This window comes from Emydura macquarii, unplaced genomic scaffold (genome assembly GCF_026122565.2).
Source record: "Emydura macquarii macquarii isolate MOO-44397 ecotype Brisbane River unplaced genomic scaffold, CSIRO-AGI_Emac_v2 contig_1348, whole genome shotgun sequence".
In the NCBI taxonomy this organism is placed as follows: domain Eukaryota; kingdom Metazoa; phylum Chordata; order Testudines; family Chelidae; genus Emydura; species Emydura macquarii.
Genome location: NW_027131485.1, coordinates 8841300 through 8863204, shown reverse-complemented (window position 1 = coordinate 8863204; position 21905 = coordinate 8841300). Strand labels below are relative to the sequence as shown.

General features: G+C 40.8%; 1 protein-coding gene across 2 annotated transcripts in view; it reads left to right on the top strand.

Annotated features, from left to right (window-relative positions):
- BMERB1 (bMERB domain containing 1) overlaps positions 1-21227 on the top strand; it is a 112843-nt gene extending 91616 nt beyond the window's left edge. For both annotated transcript variants that reach the window (XM_067551068.1, XM_067551066.1), the window contains exons 4-6: positions 4835-4949; positions 6852-6934; positions 15232-21227. In XM_067551068.1, coding sequence (XP_067407169.1) covers positions 4835-4949; positions 6852-6934; positions 15232-15344 — 311 coding nt within the window. In that variant the 3' untranslated portion in view covers positions 15345-21227. The remainder of the gene's footprint in view (positions 1-4834; positions 4950-6851; positions 6935-15231) is intronic.
- Positions 21228-21905: the final 678 nt, after the last annotated feature.

Genomic DNA, 21905 nt, shown 5'->3' with positions numbered 1-21905 from the left:
TATGAAAAAAATTTCACAGCTAGACAAAAAAAGTAAAAGAGAAGAAAAAACCTTGCTAGAAAGGGAACAGTTGGTCTTTCATAAAATAGGAAGCTTATCATATCTACATTTCTCCCTGTGAGCCCAGTAGAAAAATAGCAGCATGCTCAGTGGGATAAGAACTTTTCCACATTTCATGCACATTTAACAAAAAGCATTCACATTTCTTCTTTCTTTTTCTTCTTCCTCTTGACATTATCTCATCTACTTTTGCTCCAAACAATTCCTCCAATTTTTTGCTAACACATGTATGGGATGAATAATACCCAAAGGAGAATAATTCAAGCAGAGCTTATTTTAAGGTAACCTTTGCAAAGGATTGTGAATGCTGCATAGATAACAAGAAAGAGTGACCTATCCTTACCAACGTTCCTGTAGCCAAACCTCTCATTTAAACCTCTGTTTATTATTCTTAGGGCTACTTTTTTCCTAGAAATACCCTCCCAAAAGCTTAAGTCACAAAATCTTAATTAAGCTAAATTTCATAAACAGCAGTTCCTTCTTACTAAGCACACTGTGCTCAACGTACCACTCAGCAATCCTTTCTCAGAGTCATATTTGCCAATTCAGCATTTAGTTCCAGCGGTGCCAGCTCCTGGCAAATTCACGACAGAATATTTGAGTATTAAGAGCAGGCATTGGGATTAGAAGTATAGAGCTGTTGGACTTTGCACAAAACTAAGTGCTAGCACTGGGATTTTCGCAGCCTAAAGAGCTATGATCATGCCTTTCATATATATTTTGACTGTGCTGCATATGGGCCTACTCCTGCTCCCATTGGTTTCAATGGGCATAGTTGCATTTACTTAAATTGGAACAGAAGCAGGCTTTTAGTAAAAGGAGATAGGACTGGGTCCTGCAGTCTTTTTTTCAGCTAAAACTTAAGCTGCATTTACTTGTCCCCAGAAGGGTGGGGTAGGGGGACAATTTGCATGTGAGCCTGTCCCCAAAGCACACTCCTCTTTCATACCTGGCCTTCCTTAAGTGAATCCCTGTATTTTGATCCCACTGATGGCTCTTCATCTGAGGATAGAGAGGATGATAGTGTTGTAATAATTGGGTCATAGCATGCCTACTCCAATGGTGAATCCAAGTGAGGAAAGGGTTTGGAAGCTTATAAATGGTTTAGTCCCCTGTATTAACCAACGGTGATGAAAAAAGGTAACAAAAGTCCAACTTAGATTGTTACATACGATTGTTTATAAAAATTAGCAAAAATGAAAGACTAAGTTAGTCTAAACAAAAGGGCTTTACTGATGTAATTCAAAGACTGTGTTGAGACCATACCTGATAAACAAGAAGAGTGTTGTACTGGAAGTTAATGGACCAAACTTGATATGTCAGAAGTTAGGTCTGATGGTGAACAAATAATGAAAGGATGGACTATTCTGCCGATTAGCCCCTTTTTCAGAGCTCTTAAAAAGAGACTTTTGGGGGTTGTGAACAGACAGAGAAATTGTGGAGGAAGGGAAAGGCCTGCAGGCCTCCATCCTGCTCCCCTCCAGGGACTTCATCCTTCACCTGTGAACCCAGAAGATTACTGCATCATCTTGAAGTCCAGACCTTGGCACATCCACAGGGACACCTGGTCATCACCATCGCATCAACCAGAGACACGTAAGATCCTGCTTATCTCCCCTTCCCTTGCATGCTTTCTGTCCCACTCTTTTTCCTCCTATCTTCTCTCTCTCTCTTGGCTTTCCATTTGATCAGATCTTGAGGTCAATTGTACCACATGTCACCAGCACATGCAGATGAGACAGCCCATCCAGCTCTAGTTAGCTCTGCCCAGCCTGAGAGAGATCGAGTAGGAGAGGGGCCAGACCAACCAGATGATATCCCAGGAAATGAGCCAGAACTCAGAGCAGTGCTGTTGTGGCAGACTTGTCAACTCAGAGCATCTGTCTGTAACTGACCAGCTGCCTGGAATTCTCCATCAACAAAAGCTGTATTTTCTCCACCTTTGCTATCTTGTCTCTTCTTCCCCTCATGTCTGTTCGTCAAAAGCAGGAAAAGTGACCATCCTTCACAATGCTGTTTAATGTTGGACAGTGACAGAGTCATGCAAAAACTTTTGATTCTTTGGGCACATTTATTCCATCTAAATTAATATAACAGTGTCATAGGGACGGCTGCTCCCTACCTTCCATGATGGGAGAGGGAGGCCCACTGCAGCATGGTCCAGCAGTTGTCAGTTTTAAGTATCCTCTCATTTCTGATGCACATTTTAAGATTAAGGGTTCATTGACAGGTATTTCCCTCCTGCCCATTTTAAGTAACAATGTGGAATCTTTGAAGCACCCACTGAAATTGATAATATGCACACTTAAATTTTTGAGGAAAAGGTATTATTTTCATAAAAACTAAAAATACGTCTTGTAAAAACAAAGCAGCCTTGTTGTGCATTACAGATTGTTTATTTCTTTTCTCACTGGCAACCTGTAACTTACAGTTCTCCAAGGAATAATGATTTTCCAGGCTCAGATCTACAGAATTTCATTATTTCCAGAAGCCAACGTTCAAAATGCCTTTATCCCATTTTTTAAAGATGTGTATTTATTGCAGAAATTTCCAGTGGGAAATGCAACTGGAGCTCTTGACCAAATGATTAAGCTATAATAAACAACTTTTTTCAAATGTTTGGATTATTTAGAAGTATTAAGAACCCTTATAAATTTGGTCAATAAACAAGGTATATTGAATGCATCAGAGCGTTGGTGGCTTATGACAGTTTCCAGGGACTTTCAATGTACTTGACTCAATTTGAGGTTTCTCTGAGCTTAGTTCCACAATTCCACTACTGAAAATGAAAATTCTTGATTTAATGTGAAACTTTATTTTCTGCTCATCAACATTTTTAAGGAAGTGTGTCAGGTAGGATTAGCCTCTAGCTTTCTCATCACTGCTCCTCTGCTTGCTCAGATTTAGAACTAAGGAGTTTTGTGTTAACTACATTTGTTTTATACCCTTGAACTATATTTCCCTAATCCCTCATATTTACAATAATTTCAGCATGTGACAGCCAAATCTATCATTCAAAACAAATGATCATTTTCAGATAATCTAGTCATGATAGATTGGCTCTGTTTTTGCTTAAATAATCAGAACAATATTGATTACACTGAATTTTGGAATTTTTGGGAAATAACAGTTTTATTTATCTCCATTATTAGTAATAATTCTAGTGCCTGACTTTTATCAGAGTTGATGTCCCAAATTACAATGGAAGAGGCAGAATTGTCACACAGGTAGCTAATCTTATTTGAGGCCTGATCACGTTCCCATTTTAAGTCAATGGGAGTTTTGCTATTATTCTAATGGAGCAGAATTGTGTCCTTACTTTAAAAATGCTCTTGTTAAGGAGCATTCTTAGGAGAATAAACTCTAAATGGTGCCATGGAGGGCTTTCTAGATTGAAAACTAAGGTTTTGAACTAATGAATGTTTTATTAATATTACAGTAGAGCCTGGTCCCATTGTGCTAAGCACTGTGCAAACATGCAGCAAGACTCGGAAGTCCCTGCCCTGAAGGACTTACACTTTAAATAGACAAGACAGACAAAGAGTGGCAGACAGCGCTACAGTGACTAGAGCTGGTCAGAAATTTTCTTTTGGAATGGTTTTCCAACAGAAAATGACCTTTTTGTAAGATCAAAATTTTTCATTTTGCCAAAAGTTCTGATTTTTGCAGAAAAATTTTGATTTTCCATTAGGAAAATTGAAATGATGCCCATTTCAATCAGATTCAGTCATCAGATGCTCATCTGCCCACCTGGAAGGCTCTTGTAAATCTCATTTCCCCCTAATCTCTGCCTGGGGGAAAGGCAGAGAGACTGAGCCCCCTGGCTCTGCAGCAGCCAGGCTGAATGGGAGATGAGAGCCAGGGTTCTCCACTGAAGGCTCTTGTCAATTTCTTTCTGCCTGCAGGGGGAAAGTAAAGTTGCCAGGAGCCTTCCAGGTAGGTAGCCAGGGAGCCAAAACATTCCTCTACAATTCTCCCAAAAGGGTATTTTTCTGGAAATCCCATCCCATGAAAATTTTGCACTTTTGACTTTTTGTCCTCATTTGGGAAACATGTTTTTTCAAAAATGAAGATTTTCACAGGCAGGGATTTCTATTTTCTGGCTAGTCATAACAATGACTTGTCCCAACACCACATTGCAGCTCAATGGCAGTGCTGGCAGCAGAGCTCACATATCCTGATACCCACTCCAGTGTCCTGGTGTCAGGCAATTGGGTGACCAGCTGTGGTTGGGGCAGGTGCTGGAGCAGGAATAGGCAGAGACTGAAGCTGGGACCAGGAACATGAGCAACCTGGAGCAGGAGTAGTCTGTCAGAATAACCATGTAGCAGGGAGCATCCCCAACAAGATAGCAACATTGAGGAGTGTCTTCTTTCATTAGGAGCCTATATACCTGCCTGGGGGTGACCTTTTAGACCCTTGCTTATGGATTGTCTGGTCCTTATGACTTTCCAGTAATTATCTCAAATGAACACAAGAACACTACATTTTATTGATTAACCTATCAATGTGTTGATAAAAATGTGTTTCCCTTCCTCACTAAGTCCATTCACTCCTGACTCTCTCTGTAAAGAGTGGATTGTTTTTGTATTGTGGTTTCAGGAGAAGCAGGGAAGAATTGTTATCAAATAATAAAATGTCTAAAATATGTCCTGGAAAATTATGACTCTTGTCTCACTGTAAGTCTGGACAAAGGCCATTGACTTTCATCGGTCAAATGTTGTTAGAAATCTAAGTCCCTAACCCTTGTCTTATTCTTTCTGTTTTTGATCAGAAAAAGAAAAAACAAAAGTGCAGAAACAAAGAGAGGATGAATTGATTCAGAAGATCCATAAACTGGTGCAAAAAAGAGATTTTCTTGTAGATGATGCAGAGGTGGAAAGATTAAGGTAAAGATTTAAAGTGCCTGAATTTGTTCCAGAGACTTGGCAAGCCTAATAGAGTACCTGATGCTACTCTCATTGACGCGACAAAATTTCTATTGACTTTAATGGGAGACGATTGGTGTCTTAAAACATAGTGTGATGCTAAAAGCCTCTCTCTCTAGTCCCACAGGAAATGCATTCAAACTGGATCTCTAAATCACTTTCTCTCCATATTCCATAGGTGCTGGAACTAGGGGTGCTGCTGCATTCCCCAGCCTGAAGTGGCTTCTATCATATACAGGGTTTGCAGTTTGGTTCAATGGCTCTCAGCACCTTCACTATACAAATTGTTCCAGCACTCCTGCCCTATTCCATAATTTTACCCAATCTTTCACTCACAGCTCCAGAGGATTAGTGTCCTTTTGAATTTATTACAAGAAAATATCTGAGCCCTTTACTATTATGAAAGAACAGGGCTGAATCCTCTCAGTCCTGGTCTGCACTTAAAAATTAGATTGGCCTTGCTATGTTGCTCAGAGCTCTGACAAAGTTTGGACTCTGAACACCACAGTTATGTTCACCTAACTCCTGGTGTAGACACAGCTAAGTCGATAGAAGAATTCTTCCGTTGACCTAGCTATTGTCTCTCCAGGTATACCTACACTAGAAACACTACAACAGCATTGCTGTGGTACAACAGCTGCGCTACTGTAGCCCTGTAGTATAGACACCTACTACAGCAATGGAAAGACTTCTTCCATTGCTGAAGTAATCCACCTCTCTGAGAGGCAGTAGCTAGGTCAATGGAAGAATTATTTCATTGACCTAGAGCTGTCAGCACTGGTTGGCTTAACTATGTATCTCAGGGGTGTGAAATTCTCACTCCCCTAAGTGACGTAGCTGTGTTAAGCTAACTTTCTAATGCAGACCAGCCGTCAGAGAGGTGAAAGGAAATACTTCTTCCACGCTGTAGAAAGCAGTGCTGTTCTGTATCTGTGCCGCTGTAGCCACTGTAGCATAGACATGAACTTAGGGTTAGTCAACTCTTGAAACACTACAACTGTAGTGCTGCAGTTATGCCACTGTAGCACTGCAGTGACGGGAAGGGTTCTCCCAGCACTGTACTGAATTCACCTTCCCGAGAGGCAGAAGCAGAAAAATTCTTCCATCGACCTAGCACTGTCTCCACTGGGGGATAGGGTGGCTTAACTATGTTGCTCAGAGGTGTGAATTTTTCACACTCTGGAGTGGTGTATCTAGGTTGATTTAACTTTTGAGTGTAGATCTGGCCTTAGAAGGGGGAAGTAAACTTGAAAGAGAATTCTAACAAGGAATGATTTTCATACATGTATAAACTGGTCTTTGCACATACATAATGCTCATGTTACTATTATTATCAATTATTTATATTACTGTAATACATAGAATCTCCAACCAAAACTGGGGTGTTATACACATGATAAGGATAGTTGGGTTTGGTTTTGAGTTGATTCACTGATTCACTGTGTGACCTTGTCAAGCCATTTAACTTCTTTATGACTCAGTTTACCTACTGGTATAGGCCCTGATTCACCAAAGCATGTGCTTAATTTAAATGCTTTGCCGAATGGGGGGCACAATGGGGCTAAAACTTGCCTGTCTCTCAGGGTTAAGTAGTGAGCATTAGAATGAAACCCCAGGCCCATTGGAGTCAATGAGAGTTTTGCTACTGACTTCAATAGGATCAGGATTTCTCTCTCAATTCATTAAATTTCTAATGAGTTTTGAGATTTTAGATGAAAAGTGCTAAAGAAGTGTAAAGAAGTATTACTACTATTAATAAGATTTTTAAGGCTCTTGCCTTTACACAAGGGGCTGCTTCTCTTACTTATGTAAAAATCACTTATTTTTCTTCTACAACCTTTTTTTCTCTTTTTGCACTAACAGAGAGCAAGAGGAAGACAAGGAGATGGCTGAATTCCTTCGGATCAAGTTAAAACCTTTAGACAAAGTAACACGATCTCCTGCCAGTGAGTTTAAGATTTAAAAACAAATAGGAAAGAAAAAAGTATTTGAAAAACTCTGGTAAGGAAGGGGATAGATTTTCAAAGGCACAGAGGACAGCTAGACACCCAACTCCTGTTAAAAGTCAATGAGATTTGGGCTCTTGCTCCCAATTGTGTCTCTGAAAGTCTCCCCAAACCTGCTTAGACCAAAATGAACTAATATAAAAATATAAAATGAAATGCCAGCCTCTATTTCTATCCATTTAGGCTGAGATTTTGAAAACCACCTAGGGAAGTTGGTTTGCCAATTCTCATCAACATTAAATCCAAATCTACCAGATGGCTTTGAAAATCTCAGTCTTAAATTGTTGTTTTTTTAGTAATGTGTGTGTATGTGAGTCACCACAACCTGTAGGTTGTGTCTTTACCTCCCTCTCTTGATGGTAAAAGGGTGTGTTTTTCAATGATGTTAGCTCAATCAAGTTAGCTTAACATGAAAAAAAATCCTGTTAAAATGAAGATTAATGTGCTTGAAACCATATTATCTGGCTGTGTTTCAGCCTATGAGATGTCTAGAATAATAGATTGCCAGCTAGCATGACTTCCTATGTATCAGTGACAGTCTGTATCTTAATGAGGTTTAACTGGGCTTTTCAGTCACGTAAAGCTAAACTTGGGCCTGCTTTACACTGATAATGTAGGTCGACGGAATGCAGCTTCCATCAACCACATAAAGTATTCATCTCCACTGGCATGTCAATTCCGCCAACCTAAATCGCGGTAAAATTCGACTTAATAAAACCACTTCCGCAAGTGGTGTAGCACGGAAGTCGAATTCTGTGGGTCAAATGAGCATCAGTGTAAGCAGAGTCAACATAAATCAATGTCATTGGCTGCCAGGAGGTATCCCAAAATGCTCTGTTGTGACCATTCTGCACATTCACAGTCTGCTGCACTGTGGCCACATAAACAGGAAATAGCTCTTTTCCTCAAGCCCCAGGAAATTTTGAATTCCCATTTCCTGTTTGGTCAGAGAGAGTTTGCCAGCACAACTGATCATGGCAACTGCACACCCCAAATGCGCTCCAGCCTGGAGTCAACCTGAGGTCTTGGATCTCGCCAGTCTTTGGGGCAAAGAGTCTGTTCTGGCTCAGCTCCAAGCAAGCAAAAAAAATTTGGATATCTACTAGAAGATATCTCGCAGCATGTTGGAGAAGGGGCACAACAGGGACGCACAGCAGTGCCACGTTAAGATCAAAGAGCTGAGGCAGGCTTATCAGAAAACTAGGGAAGCTAGCAGTCATTCTGGCTCCTCACCAAAAACATGCCACTTTTACGAGGAGCTGCATGCGATTCTCGGCGTACATCCCACCACCATGCAGTGTTGATACCTCGGGGAAATCCAAGGCCAGGATGAATGAGGATGAGTCTGTGGACGAGGAGGAGGATGGTGAGGAGAACAGGGGACAAGCAAGTGGGATATCCCTTCTCCCTGAAAGCCAGGAGCTGTTTGCAATACAGGGGTAGCCCAGTCAGATGCAGGAAACCGTGACTGACCGGAATGCCGGGGAAGGCACATCTGGTGAGTATGTACTGCAAATTGCATGTCTTTGGTTATATCCCCCGTCCAGAATCTTGTACCAGTGGGAAAAAATGGTGTGTGTGGTGGTGGGGTTGTGCTTTCTCATAGTTGGTATGCTTAAGCATTGGGTTCACCCCAGAAAAGATTATTTATGTGCACAGGGATGCTCCAAGAATCTTCCATGCATACCTCCAGGAAGCTTTCATGTAGGTACTCCGCAATTCTTTGCAGAAGGTTTCTTGGGAAGGCAGCCTTATTTCTTCCACCGTGAGAGGACACTTTCCCCCACCCCTGTTATTAATTGTGCAGGCATCATCGCGGAACACAGCATAGCAGCATAAGGGCCAGGCCTGTAGCCAGATGCTTGCAGCAAATCCTCCCTTTCCACCTGTGTGACCCTCAGCAGGCTGATATCACTCATGGTTACCTAGCGAAGATGTTGCACATTTACAATACCCGCTCAAGAAAGTTTTTTAAAGTGTGTGTTATTGCACAGCCGGGGATGGTTTCTTGGTTCAGCACACCACAACTCCCTAAGCAGGACATTATTGCTATGGACCTTGAGCATCCACAAACGGGTTCCCATTTTTTTTCCTCCAGAGACGGTTAACCGATACCCACTCCCCACCTTTTCTACCGCATGTTAAAAGCCTGATCAATGAGAGCCCAACATCCATGCTGCTCTAGGGAGCATGGACTTGTGTAGCATTGGCACCGGGGATTTCCCTAACATAGATGCACTAGCCCCTTACTTACCATGGCTGGAATGGCGCTCCGTCCCCTGCAATAGTTAGGCAATGGTATGTGGTTCCCTTGGGAAGGCTAATGGGAGTTATTTATTAATTGTAACATTGCTTTTCGTCCATGGGATGAGTTAATAATGGGTACCTTGTGTTTTGCTTCCCTTACAGTGCACAACATGGCCTTCAACAGTACACCATTTCATACTCCTGCAGAGTGCCAGTTGCAGATAATAAGGTGGAAAAAAACCTCCTGACATGTTTAATGAGATAATGAATGCCTCCGCGGCTGCTGACACAGAGCTAAAAGCGTGGAGGATTTCATTATCTGACAGAATGAACATGGACGTGGACAACAGAAAGGCAGCACAGGAATATGAGCATTCAACACAAGATGAAATGCTGAGTATAATGTGTGATCAGTCAGACATGTTGAGGTGTCTGGTTGAGCTTCAGGAAGCTCAGCGGCAAGACAAGCCCCCATCTACAGCCCCTGCAAAACTCTGACCTAACGCACTCTTTCCTAGCTCCCTATCCCCAAGTGGTCTAGGACGAGGCTGGGCAGGGTGCAGTACATGCTGCACTCCTCACCGGTTGAGGGGAGCAGAAAGAGGCGATGGCCTCTTTAAGGAGTGGGAATGTGTGATTCTTTCATGTGTGCACAGCTTTGCATCCCTTCTGAGGCCCCACACAATGCATGTGGAATGCTCAATTATCTTCCTTTTCCCCCCTCTATGAAGGATCACCAATAAAAAAAGTACTGCTTTACAATTCATTGCTGTTTATTTATTGATAACAAGGGAGTAAAGGGAGGAAGAAGTTGCGGGGGGAGGAAATGGATCGGTGGGGGATGGGTAGAGGATGCGAAGTGAAAGCACAGCAGAGATAAGCAACACACATTGCTGTTGTGCCCCATTGCAAAAGCGCTTTTTCAATGCTTCCCTGAGGTGCAGCGCTCTGCAATTGGCTCTCAGTGTTGCAGTGGCACCTGGCTGCTCAAAATTTGCGGCCAGCCTATCTGTCTCCACAACCCAGCCCAATGGGAATTTTTCCCCCTTTGTCTCACAGACATTATGGAGCACACAGCAGGCAGAGATAATATTGTGATTTTTTTCACTGAGGTCTAACCTAGTGAGCAGACTGTGCCAGCACACCTTTAAATGTCCAAATGCACAGTCCACCACCATTCTGCACTTGCTGAGCCTATTATTAAAACACCCGTTGTCGCTGTCCAGGTGCCCAGCATAGAGCTTCATTAGCCAGGGGAGCTAAGGGTAGGCAGGATCCCATAGGATCACTATTGGCCTTTCAACATCGCCAATATTTATTTTTTGGTCAGGGAAGAAAGTGCCTACCTGCATCTTTTTGAACAGACCTGAGTTCCTAAAGATGCATGTGTCATGCACCTTTCCAGACCACCCCACATTGATGTCAGTGAAGCATCCCCTGTGATCCACAAGGGCCTGCAACATCATTGAGAAGTATCCCTTTCGATTTATGTACTCTGTGGCAAGGTGGGCCAGGGCTAAGATAGGGATGTACATGCCATCTATGGCCCCCTCCCCCCAGTTTGGGAATCCCATTGCAGAAAAGCCTTCCACTATAGCCGCAACATTTTCTAAAGTCACTACTCTTAGCAGAAGTCTGTTAATGGCCTGCCACACTTGTATCACAGCTGCTCCCACGGTGGATTTACCGACTCCAAATTCATTCCCAGCTGAGCGGTAGCAGTCTGGCGTTGCTAACTTCCACGAAGCGATGACCACTCTCTTCTCCACTGTCAGAGCTGGTCTCAAGCAAATAGTCATGCATTTCAGAGCTGGGGAGAGTTCTCTGCAAAGTTCAAAGAAAGTGGCCTTTCGCTTTCAAAAGTTCTGCAGCCACTGCTCATCATCCCACACCTTCATAATGATGCAATCCTACCAGTGACTGCTTGTTTCCCAGGACCAGAAGCGGTGCTGCACCAACTGCCGATGGTATGTGACAGCCTGCAGCAAATGAGAATTGTTTCGTTCTATGGCTTGTAGCATGGTGGCCTGTGTAACATTGCAATTTTCAGCACTGCAGCTCCTGTCTCGCCTCTGAAAATACTGCAGAATAAGTCGCAAGGTGTTTGTGATGCTCACAATAATAATGCAGAGCTGAGCGGACTCCATTTCTCTCAGGCAATGGTGTGCACGTGGCAGAAAGTGAAGGGTTTGAAAAAAATGGCACAAAAAGGCGATCATCTGTTTGTTGGGACTGGGACAAGAAGGCGAGGGGGGGGGAAGGGAGTACATTGCATCATGGGAGGATGACAACCTTCCCAAAAGCCTCTGTGGCTAGTTGCACTGTGGGATAGCTACCCATGGTGCACTGCTTTGATTGTTGACCCAAGTCTGGCTAGTGGGGATGCAATTCCCTGAGGCAATGAGCGTGGTGTGATCACACTCTTGCGACTTCTAAAATTCAGTGGGTGAAAGTCGATTTAAAATAAATCAACTTCACTCCGCAGTGTAGGCATACCCTTGGGTTGAGCTAACACAACTGAAAGACACACCCTTTTGCCTGTCAAGACAGGAACTATGCAGGTTGGAAGGTCTCTTGAAAGCCTTTATACACTACAATACCATGTATATTACGGATATGGATGTAATATGCTCCAGATTTCTAGACAGAACTTTGGAACAACCAAAGGAGAGACTGCTATCAGAAAATTCTTCTTGGGCTTTACACTAAGCCAGTGCATGCTGGAACGGGACCTTGGGAGTTTAGGACCCAGTCCTGCTCCCATTCAGGTCAATTGCAAAACTGCAGCACATCACTGAATTAGTCCAAGTATGGATGAGTGAAGCCCTTCCCAGATTTACCTACTCCTTTGTTAAGAAATTCCCTAAAGACGCAGTGGTCTCACAGATGTACTGCCCAGTCTTAAACTTGTTTCATCTAACTCTTCTCTTTAGTCTTATTAGAGAGACAAGGTGGGTGAGGTAATATCTTTTATTGGACCAACTTCTGTCTGAACCTGATGAAGAGCCCTGGGTAGCTTGAAAGCTTGTCTCCTTCACCAACAGAAGTTGGTGCAATAAAAAGATAATACCTCACCCATCCTGCCTTTACATGGCTACAACATTGTAAGCAATGGTAGTCTTACTGTCCAGTGTACATTGCCTTTACCACCATACATCTGCTTATCTAGGGCATGTATGCCTTTTGTTATATTTTCAGTGGTGCATGTTAGTTTATCTTCCGCCATGAGCAATGGCTGAGTTTCCTATTCTGTAGCATACTATAGCAGCTATCTTTACTCTCTTCATGTTTTTCTGGATGATAACAAGATTATGACATGTACTTGGAGAGTGACCATGGCTTTAAACTTAACAGCAGATGATCCTTTTAAGAAGCTGTGGATTACACCTTCTTCTACAAACCATATGTGTTATTACTGTTTGTTTCTTCCACCATAGCTGGTTTCTATATCTGTAGTTGTTCAAGGTAGATGCACTTTCCCTATGGTTGGAAAGGTTTTGTTTTCCTACCCGCTGTCCCATAGACCCCTATCAGAAAAACACTTCTGACATGTTCTTAACTTTAAAACCTACTCAAGTTCCATTGACTTCAATGCACATGCTTAAGTGCTTTGCTGAATTAGGGCCTTATTCAGCAGAATTATGTCAAAAGGGTCCCCCTCCAGTTATTCCAGAGAGTTGCATTCTCACTCTCTTGGGTTCCTGGCTGAGATTATTTATCAGTTCTATAGTTCATGTTCATTTTTTAAATCTTCACTTTAGGAAGGAAAGGTCCCCGCAAATTTTGGATGATACGCTCTAGTGGCCTGACTCAAACCCCACTGAAATCAACAGAAAGGTTTCCATTGACTTTGATGGACTTTAGATCAGGTCCCAATCAAGGTGTGAAAAGCTTTAGAGCAACAATTCTCACGTACATCTTAACAGGGAGATGGCTGCAAAGGCCAATTGGCCATTATAATATGTTAGAGTATTTTTATCTTATTTTCATCAATAGGAAATGGTTATTCCTCTTTATTAATTGGGTATTATGTAAAGAAGAACTGGAGTAAATGATGAAGGTTCTGACTGTCTGACAAAACCCTGTAAGTTGGGCACCATCATTACCTGCAGAAATCAAATAGGCAAGATATGAAGGAGAGATTTAGTTACTGAGAAGTCTGATTATTTTAAAATGTACCATAATTTCAATGGAAGTTATTTTTTCAATTCAGTTGTTGAAGCAGTTGCTATTAAACTGCATTCTACTACTCTCCTCCTGTGGAAGAATACAATACAATAAATCAAGTGTCAGCCACTGATGTTCTTCCTGAGGCCAACAAAAGGAAAGCGCTGTATAACAACATTCTAAATCCACTGACTTTCCCACTAGCCCAAAGATTTATCTCTTCACAGCATCCTGGTTTATTACACACTTTGGGAGATATAGAGGATAACATTGATCGATAATAGTGCCAGCAACATTTTTATTCAGCACAGAACCAAAAAGGACCTACAAGCCAGGTCATCAAGCAGCTATTGTGAACATCTGATATATGTCAGCCATGGAATCTCACAAAGTACAGTCATTGAGGAAAGCAAATGAAAACCCAATCTCAGGAACAGAGGGAGAAAGTATTAAATACAGAAACAGATGGGTTCCAAGTTAGGTTGAAGATTAATTCTAATGGAAACAGCTGAGGGCTTAATGGACTGATTTGCTGCAGGTGCCAAACCTGATCTTAAAGGGCATAAGTGTGGAAGAGTGACAGCACAGTGCTTCCATGGAGGTGCATTTGTAGATAAGAACACCAATTTAAAAGAATTCTGTATCTGACAACAACATTTCCCTCATACCACCACTTTGCACTTGTTAATCCCAAAGGACAAAATTCTTGCTGAAATGGGTTTACTGCAGGCATGTAAATAGGTCCTGATGTTCAAGTACAAGTTTGAGAAGACCTTTTAAAATGTGTTGCTAATTATTTATACTGTTTTAGTCATAGTAATTGCGACTCAATTCCCTTGGCAGTTCTCGCTCCTTGTCCTTTTTTTATGAATTTTATTGTTTTGAATTAAATGTTATTGGTAATGATATTTCTTTCTCCCTGCAAAGGAATATCCATTTTTTATCCTAATGATTGTGACATACAGGTTCACAAAGAGAAGTCAAAACACAGTGATATTCAGGGTAGTCATTAATTATACATATCCACAGTACATAGGTCTGATACAAGCAGCTGACTTTGTGTGGAAGGGGATTGGCAATGGAACATAAAGCCTTTTGCCTCTGGAGTTCCAGTTTGAATCTGGCACAGGCTCTTAGTGGCTGAAAGCTAGTCCCATCTAATATCTATTTGTTGGACAAAGCAAAATGAGGTTCTCCCTGAAGCTCCTATTGGGCATCACAAACTGGCACCAACTTGATATCTTTGTTAGCAGTCTCCGAGGGCTGAATGGATGGGGTAACTTAGTCAGTGGAGTTATACTGATTTACACCCACTGAAGAGCTGATCCTCACACACTATATCTGGCTGTGGAACAAGGCACTTGGACAGAGCAGTAAGGGGAACTTACACTGCTGTAGCGCACTCAGTACCCTACTCTATAGTGGAACAGAACACTTCAGTCTCCAGGGCTGCCAGATGATATTCATTGACTCCTTAGACTCCTTCTCAGAGTAGTGGGTGTGGTCTGGGGTTCTCTGCTTGGTTACCCCTTCTTCTTCCCTCATTTTAATCCTATGACTTGCACGTCAGTCCCCCATATTGAGTTAGCTGTCTGGATTCTGTGGCCCTTCCCTTACCTGACTGGGCAGGTCTTCTGTTCCTTTGGTGGGCTCAGTCATCACCTAGGATGGTACCTTTCAACAGCATTAAGAACTTTATCCAAAGAATGTAAAATAATCTCAGTCTAGAAGGAAGGTCTGGGTGATACATATCAGCTGAAAGAAGGGGGAAATGGTTTGGTCTAATTCTAGGTTTTAATGGTGTCCTGTTCTGAATGTCACAGGTACCCCAGCAGAAAAGAAGGCAGAACCTCCTCCAAGCAAGCCCACCGTCACCAAAGCAGGAATAGCTATTATTAAAGATTGTTGTGGGGCCACACAATGCAACATCATGTAGCTCCAGGCTCTCTACCAAGTTGGTCTTCTTTTCAAATGTTTTCATTGGATCAAATTGTAGGATGAAAGGATTTTAAACCATCCTGATAGTTGAATCAAGAAACACTATAAATATTACAGTAATGTACTGAATGTACCAATGGTGAATCCTTCACTGTTGCATGGATCATTCAATGTGCATGCTTAAAACAAAGGAATATATATAGCAGCTATCCAATGACCAGAAAAGATTTGTAAAAATAGCTAAAAAGCAAAATATAACTCTGCGGCAAAAGCAAATTAGAAAAGTGTATATTTTTCCAAATTATGTTTAAAATAATGGTTAGAAACATTCAGCACTTTGTGGGATTTGTTATACACTTTTTTCCCTTGGCAAAATGCATTCAAACAGATGCCAAGGTCTGAATCTAAAAATGTCTCATCATGGCTATTTTTCAGAATGAAACCTCAGAGTACTGATACTGAATATAGTGCAACCAACAGATGAAGCAAATTTAGTATAACTATTGTTGCATTCAAAATGTTTATTGAACTAATATGACATTCGACTACTTTGCTGTGAAGTTTCATTTCCAGTTCTTCACAGGGAACAGATAACACAAGGATCCTGCCCATTGGCTTGTATTTTATTGTGGCATTTCAGTGACATTGTGGTCAAATGTCCTATGTCACTTTTGAACAACCCAATTCAAATGGAGATTATCTGTCCATTTGGAAATTGGTCTCTGCTAAATTTTTTAACAGGCAGAGCTATAGTTTTGGGTGTAAATTCAAACAATGCATCATTTCTTGGCTTGCAAGCCCTCCCCCTTGCAGAGATGTGATAACACTGAGAGCTCAGTCAGCTATTAAATCCACAACTAAATACACTACCAGATTATATATCACTGGCTAAATAGGTCGCTGTCCAGAAGGGGAGAAAAAAATGGAGACAGCAGTATCATTTAACTTATGAAGCAGGGTTCTGAAAAAGGCTATTAATCAGATTCTTAGCGGCCATGAGAAGCATTAGCTGTCAAGTATTATATAGCTGTCAAGTATTATACAAAGATAATACACATCCAAATTCTGCCTTCAAGATTACAAATAATAAACATAAAAGATGAAGTTTTTGGTACTAAGAAGGTAGTAGTACATTTAAAAGTGGTTTTGAAACTAAGGGAAATACAGTTAGATCTGATACAAATGTGTTTCATGTTTAATTGCATTTTCAATTGGTATGTAGATGAACACGTGTAAAATATAGTTGTCCCTTTACTAGCTGTCAGTAAGATGGTGCATCTGTGTGACTAGTATACCATATGTATAAGTGTGTGTTGTGATGGATGTAAGTAGTTAAATGAAGATGTTCTGATGCGAAAACAGTGGGCTTAAAAAAGATGGTGGAATGTTCCTAAAAGAAAAAAAAGTTTTTTGATATGAACCACCATTTGTTAATACTGGATAAGCGAAAGACTACCTATAAACCCACAGGAAATTACAGTTACAGCAGGGAAAGCCAATAAAAATATCAGCAAGTTACTTAACTAAAGGTAAATGTTAAACATTTCTGAAAGAAATGAAGCAGTGTCTAGTTCAGATTCAGGGATGTAAAACATTCAAAGTAGACCATCCTATCATTATATAAAACCAAACTGCCTGAGTTGGATTGGTCCAGTATGTAGCATTTCCAAAACAACCTGTTTCACGGTCACAAACAGACTCCTTCCAAGAAGCATACTACAAGAAGGATAAAGAGCAGCAGTGGAGCAGGTCTACGAAACAAAGAACATATGTTATTGCAAAATGTTCCTTAGGGATCAGAAATAAGGAAGGAGAAAATATTAAGGTTTTCCTCCAGACACCAGCAGCCCTTTAAGTATTTTAACCAAAGTGGGTTTTCTGCCAGGCAGGAAAGATAAGATAAGATGTATCTTAGGCTGGGGAATACTATATGGATGTGCATGTGTGCTGACATACAGCTTCACATCTAAGTCTGGAGCTGTCAGAATTTGGTGTATCCAGATTTGGGTCAGACTGGTTGCAGGATCAGTACAAAATGTGCATCAAAGCAGCAATGCGCTGTGAATGGTTTGTAATCTGCATTGACTTTAAGGAAATTGCACATGAAAAAAAATATCAACCAGACTGTGGACAATTAAACAACCCCCTGAAGTTGCTGGTATCTTTTCATTGTTTTGGACCAGTCCTTCATTCTTTATCATGTGCAATGTCTTAACAGAAATATTGGATTGTTGTGTATTATTAACAGGGGTGAGAAAGGATGTAGATAGCGTTAGGAGTGGGACTTGCTCAGGAAGTATCAAATTTAAGGTCAGAGAGGAATCATCTGTTTCATACACCTCTTTATGTATACTGGTGAATCAGGAATTCAGCAGGATTTTCCAGATGGGAGGTGGGCTTGGACAACAAATTCAATTAAAAGAGAGCCCTAAAACAGATACTTACATGATTGGGCATTCATGATTGGGGTCTGAGCACATCTCTACAGTACAGTGGCAATAAAACACCCTGTCACAAATAAATTAAAAAGAACAAGCACGAAGACGACAGCTAAGCATTTATGAACACAGTTGTAATCAGGCATTTGCAACTGGTATGTTGAGAAAACGGAACTGAAGTAACAGTAATGAAAATTATCCTTTCATTTTCAGAATTTACAGATCAGATCAGCTGGAAGGTCTGGTTTATCAGTGAAGTCTTAGTTTTATCTATTTTTATATCACTTGGGTTGACTAAGGCTCAGAAGTTGAGTGACTTGTCCAATGTTAAGCAGTGGTTCATTTAGAAGTAGAATCAAGAATGCTGAGGGCCACAAGTCCTGGAATGAATTACTAGACTGTGCATAGTCAGATTTTCCAAGGTTTACAATATCAGCCTAACTCTGCTCCCACCAAAGTCAGTGTGGATTTCACCTTTTACTCCAATCCAAGCAGAGTTAGGTGGTGGCTGCTTGTGCACATCCCACCCATTTTCTTTGAAAACTGGACTCATACAGCATATATTTCAAAGTGAGGATTTATAGCCATTGCTCCTGTTAGTAAGAGTCATGTGTCTAAAACCCATCACAGAATATCTTGGAAATGTAGTTCTTTCCATGACTGCAGCTTTTTAAAAGATACTTAGCTGAGATTTTCAAAAGTGAATAATGATTTTAGATCCTTCAGTTTGTGTGCCCAACTTGAGACATTTTCACAGAGCCTGCTTGGTTGGTAATTTCTGAAAATCATACTGCTTAAGGTGTATCAAGTTGGGTACCCAAAATCATTAGTCACTTCTGAAAACTTTGGCCATTTACTACCATTTGTATCAAGCTAAATACCAAGGCAACAGAAAATCATAGAAGTTCAAGATATAAGAGACATATTTGAACATTGAGTCCATTTGTCAAGGGCGGATTGCTCCCTACAGTTTCACTAGGTTACATTTGGTGAAGGATTTCACAGTCCCAGAAGAAAAACGAAAATGATGAAATTGTAATTTGTACTGAACTCTCTCGTTCTGCCATCAAGTGCTTCCAACACATCATCTTACAGGGTAACAAACTCTACAGCAAAGTAGAGTTAAACATGTTTCCAAATAAACTAAAAAGGAGAGTTATATAGAACATTTGTTATTTTTCTTCAAGCTACCAAGAGCAACGTGAGTGGTTGTGATCTAGAGTAGGATGTACATGTCTAGTACACAATCTCCTTCCAGAAAAGTTAGGTTAGCTTCGTGCAAAAAAAAGAAAAATTTTATAAATTAATAATGTTTTTGTGAAAGAAACCTGAAGGGCTCTATTCCAATGAAAAATGCACAATCTCCCACAGATTACTATCCATAGAAACAGAATTGAGTAAAAAGGAGCCGCTTCCATGACTTTTCCCATTACCTAAGCACTGCAGAAGAATAATTTGTCATGTTCCAGAAAGATACAGAAATCATGAGACAATTCCCACCCCCGTGTTCAACCTCAGTCATTTGCAAGGTGAGATGAAGAAGGGGACAAGGGAGGTAGAGCCCTTGGTGTCCTGTGGTATCATGCCAGGAAGATTTATTTTTTATATAGTATCTGACTTTCAGGCAATCTGGTACAGCCTAACAGGAAAACATTGGCTCTTTCTGAATCAGGGATAAAAACCCTCCCTGGCCAGGATGGCTTAACAGCAGCCAGGGAAAGGGGTAAAGGCTATCACTGGCTGCAACAGTCTCTGCACTGACTGGTGTTTCCACTAGGGAAGTACGATACTAGTTCTACCTGTAGTACAGTGCTGTGTGTTCTCAGGATCCAGCTATATGATGGTCCTAAAAGTACATTCCATGCTGGACCACAGATAACATGTGGGGAAGGAGGGATGGTGATGAGATCACGGGAAATCATTACAGGAACCTACTGCCTTTTCTATATTACTACCACCATTGTTTTTCCTGCTGTAGGACTCACAGGAAAGTGATATGTGCTAATGAATTAAGAGTTTAGTTTATTTGACTTCCACATTTGGAGTAATACTTCTTACAAACTCTGGAACTCTATCTAATAACAACTGATTTTATTATCAGAGATTAATTCAACTCGTCTTAACAGAATTTATAGGAAAAGGAGATCAGAAAGATGCAGAGATAAAGAGAGACATTTTTTCCCAAATCACAATGAACCAATTCAATCCAACTCCAAAGAAACTCCTCCTATACAACTCTCCCAGCAAGCATGGGAGTGTCAACAACACACTAAACCAATGATATATTAGAAAGATTACACATCAAAACAGACTTTCCTTGGCTAATCAATCTGGGAGAACAAGACATTGTTAACTCCTCGCTACTGGTAACTGACACAGTTAACCCTTTCATAGAGGTCATCTGTCGCAGAAGGGAATTAATTTTTTTTACCCATGAAAGCTGGTAGGCCATCATCCAAATTCATCTGACTACATCTTGAACTGCAGTGTATGCAAAAGAGGAAAGTTATGGTGGAATGGCTGCATCTTTTTGTGGTAAATGGAGTCATATGTGTTTTATTTGGTTGGTACTCATAAGTTTATATGATTGTCAATCTTTCTTCACACTTCACTTGTACTAATTGCAACTTTGCCCTGACCCTACAGCTGATGTGTGTGATCTCACTGGGAGTTTCCTGTGTAGAGCAGCTACAGAATTAGGCTTATGGGAAGTGAGGCTCCATAGGGAAGAGCAGTTTTCTAGCTATTCATCTTTTACTCTGTAATGGGCAAGGTGGAATCATAATTCTAGATCATTCTAGATCAACATGAGATCTAGTGAAATTTAGATCCACCTCTGAAGTTCACAAATGGCTCTTTCCTGTCTAGCTGGCCAAACTAAAACCCTGAAATTTGAAGGAGTTTGCTTCAGATCCAGAATTCACTTCTGAACCCTCTTATTTAGAACAGACAGGGCTGAATGAAATCTTTGGATCTAAATACACCCAGATATCAGGGACATTTAGATCTGGATTCCAACTTTGTGGTTCAGACCCAACCCAAAAATTAGGCTGATCAGAGAATTATTTATCACAGGTAGGAAATGTTTAACTTCTAAAAATGTCACAGACTTTTTTTTTTTTTTTTTTTTAAAGGGAAATAGGGTTGAGTGTGTAAGCATTGGGGTGTTTTGATATCCAATTAATGTGTATTTCTAAACAGGGCTCTATTGAGTCTTGCATCAAAACATGAATCCACATTACTGCTACTTATTAAGTAACAAATGAACAAACTAGAGAATCTATAGTCATCAAAAGGAATCTTCAGAGAAGTGTGAACAAACCAATTGTTCTATGTAATGTTGTCCACTTACTGTAATATATGTCTCTCTCTATATCTACATTACAGCTGAATTTTTTCTTGGTGCTCCTGAATATGAAATAAATATTTGTTTGTGCTTGCAAGTCAGCTCTAACTTTTGTATGACAATAGGAATGTTGCTATAAAAACATTTATGAACACAACAAACTAAGTCATCTGTGAAGAAGTTCCTCATCTTTACCAACAATAAGCAAATGACTCAGGGTGATTAGTGATCATTTTCCATGTGTACATCGTGCACAAGATATCCTGTAGCTTACTGCTTTTATCAGAAATTCCAGCTCTAGACAGCATTTGCACACAAGCTATTTTGTGGATTTAAGGAACTCTGCTCCCACAAAAATCTAATCCTGATTCAGAAGCCTTTAACTGAATGGAGATCGATCACTACATGAAACCAGGTACTTAAACCAGAAAGCACACTTTACTGAGTGAGAGAGAGTACCATGGTGGCTAGCAAGACACAGTGTGTCAATCAAGCCATCCAAGAGCTGAATATACACCTGCTTTTTTAAAAACATGGGGCCAGATTCTCAGCTGTTGTAAACTAATTTAGTTCCACTGATTTCAAAGAACTTACATCAATTTACAAGAGCTCAAGATCTGGTTCTAATGTTTTTAAAAGGAGGCACTTGGACTTCATTGGGCCTAGGCCAATTTATACCATCTGAGATTTAGCCCATGTTTTCCCTGTGAATCATGTAGAATCAGGCAATAAAAGGTGTACTTTTGTCAGACTGGACCACAACAGGGAGAGAGGC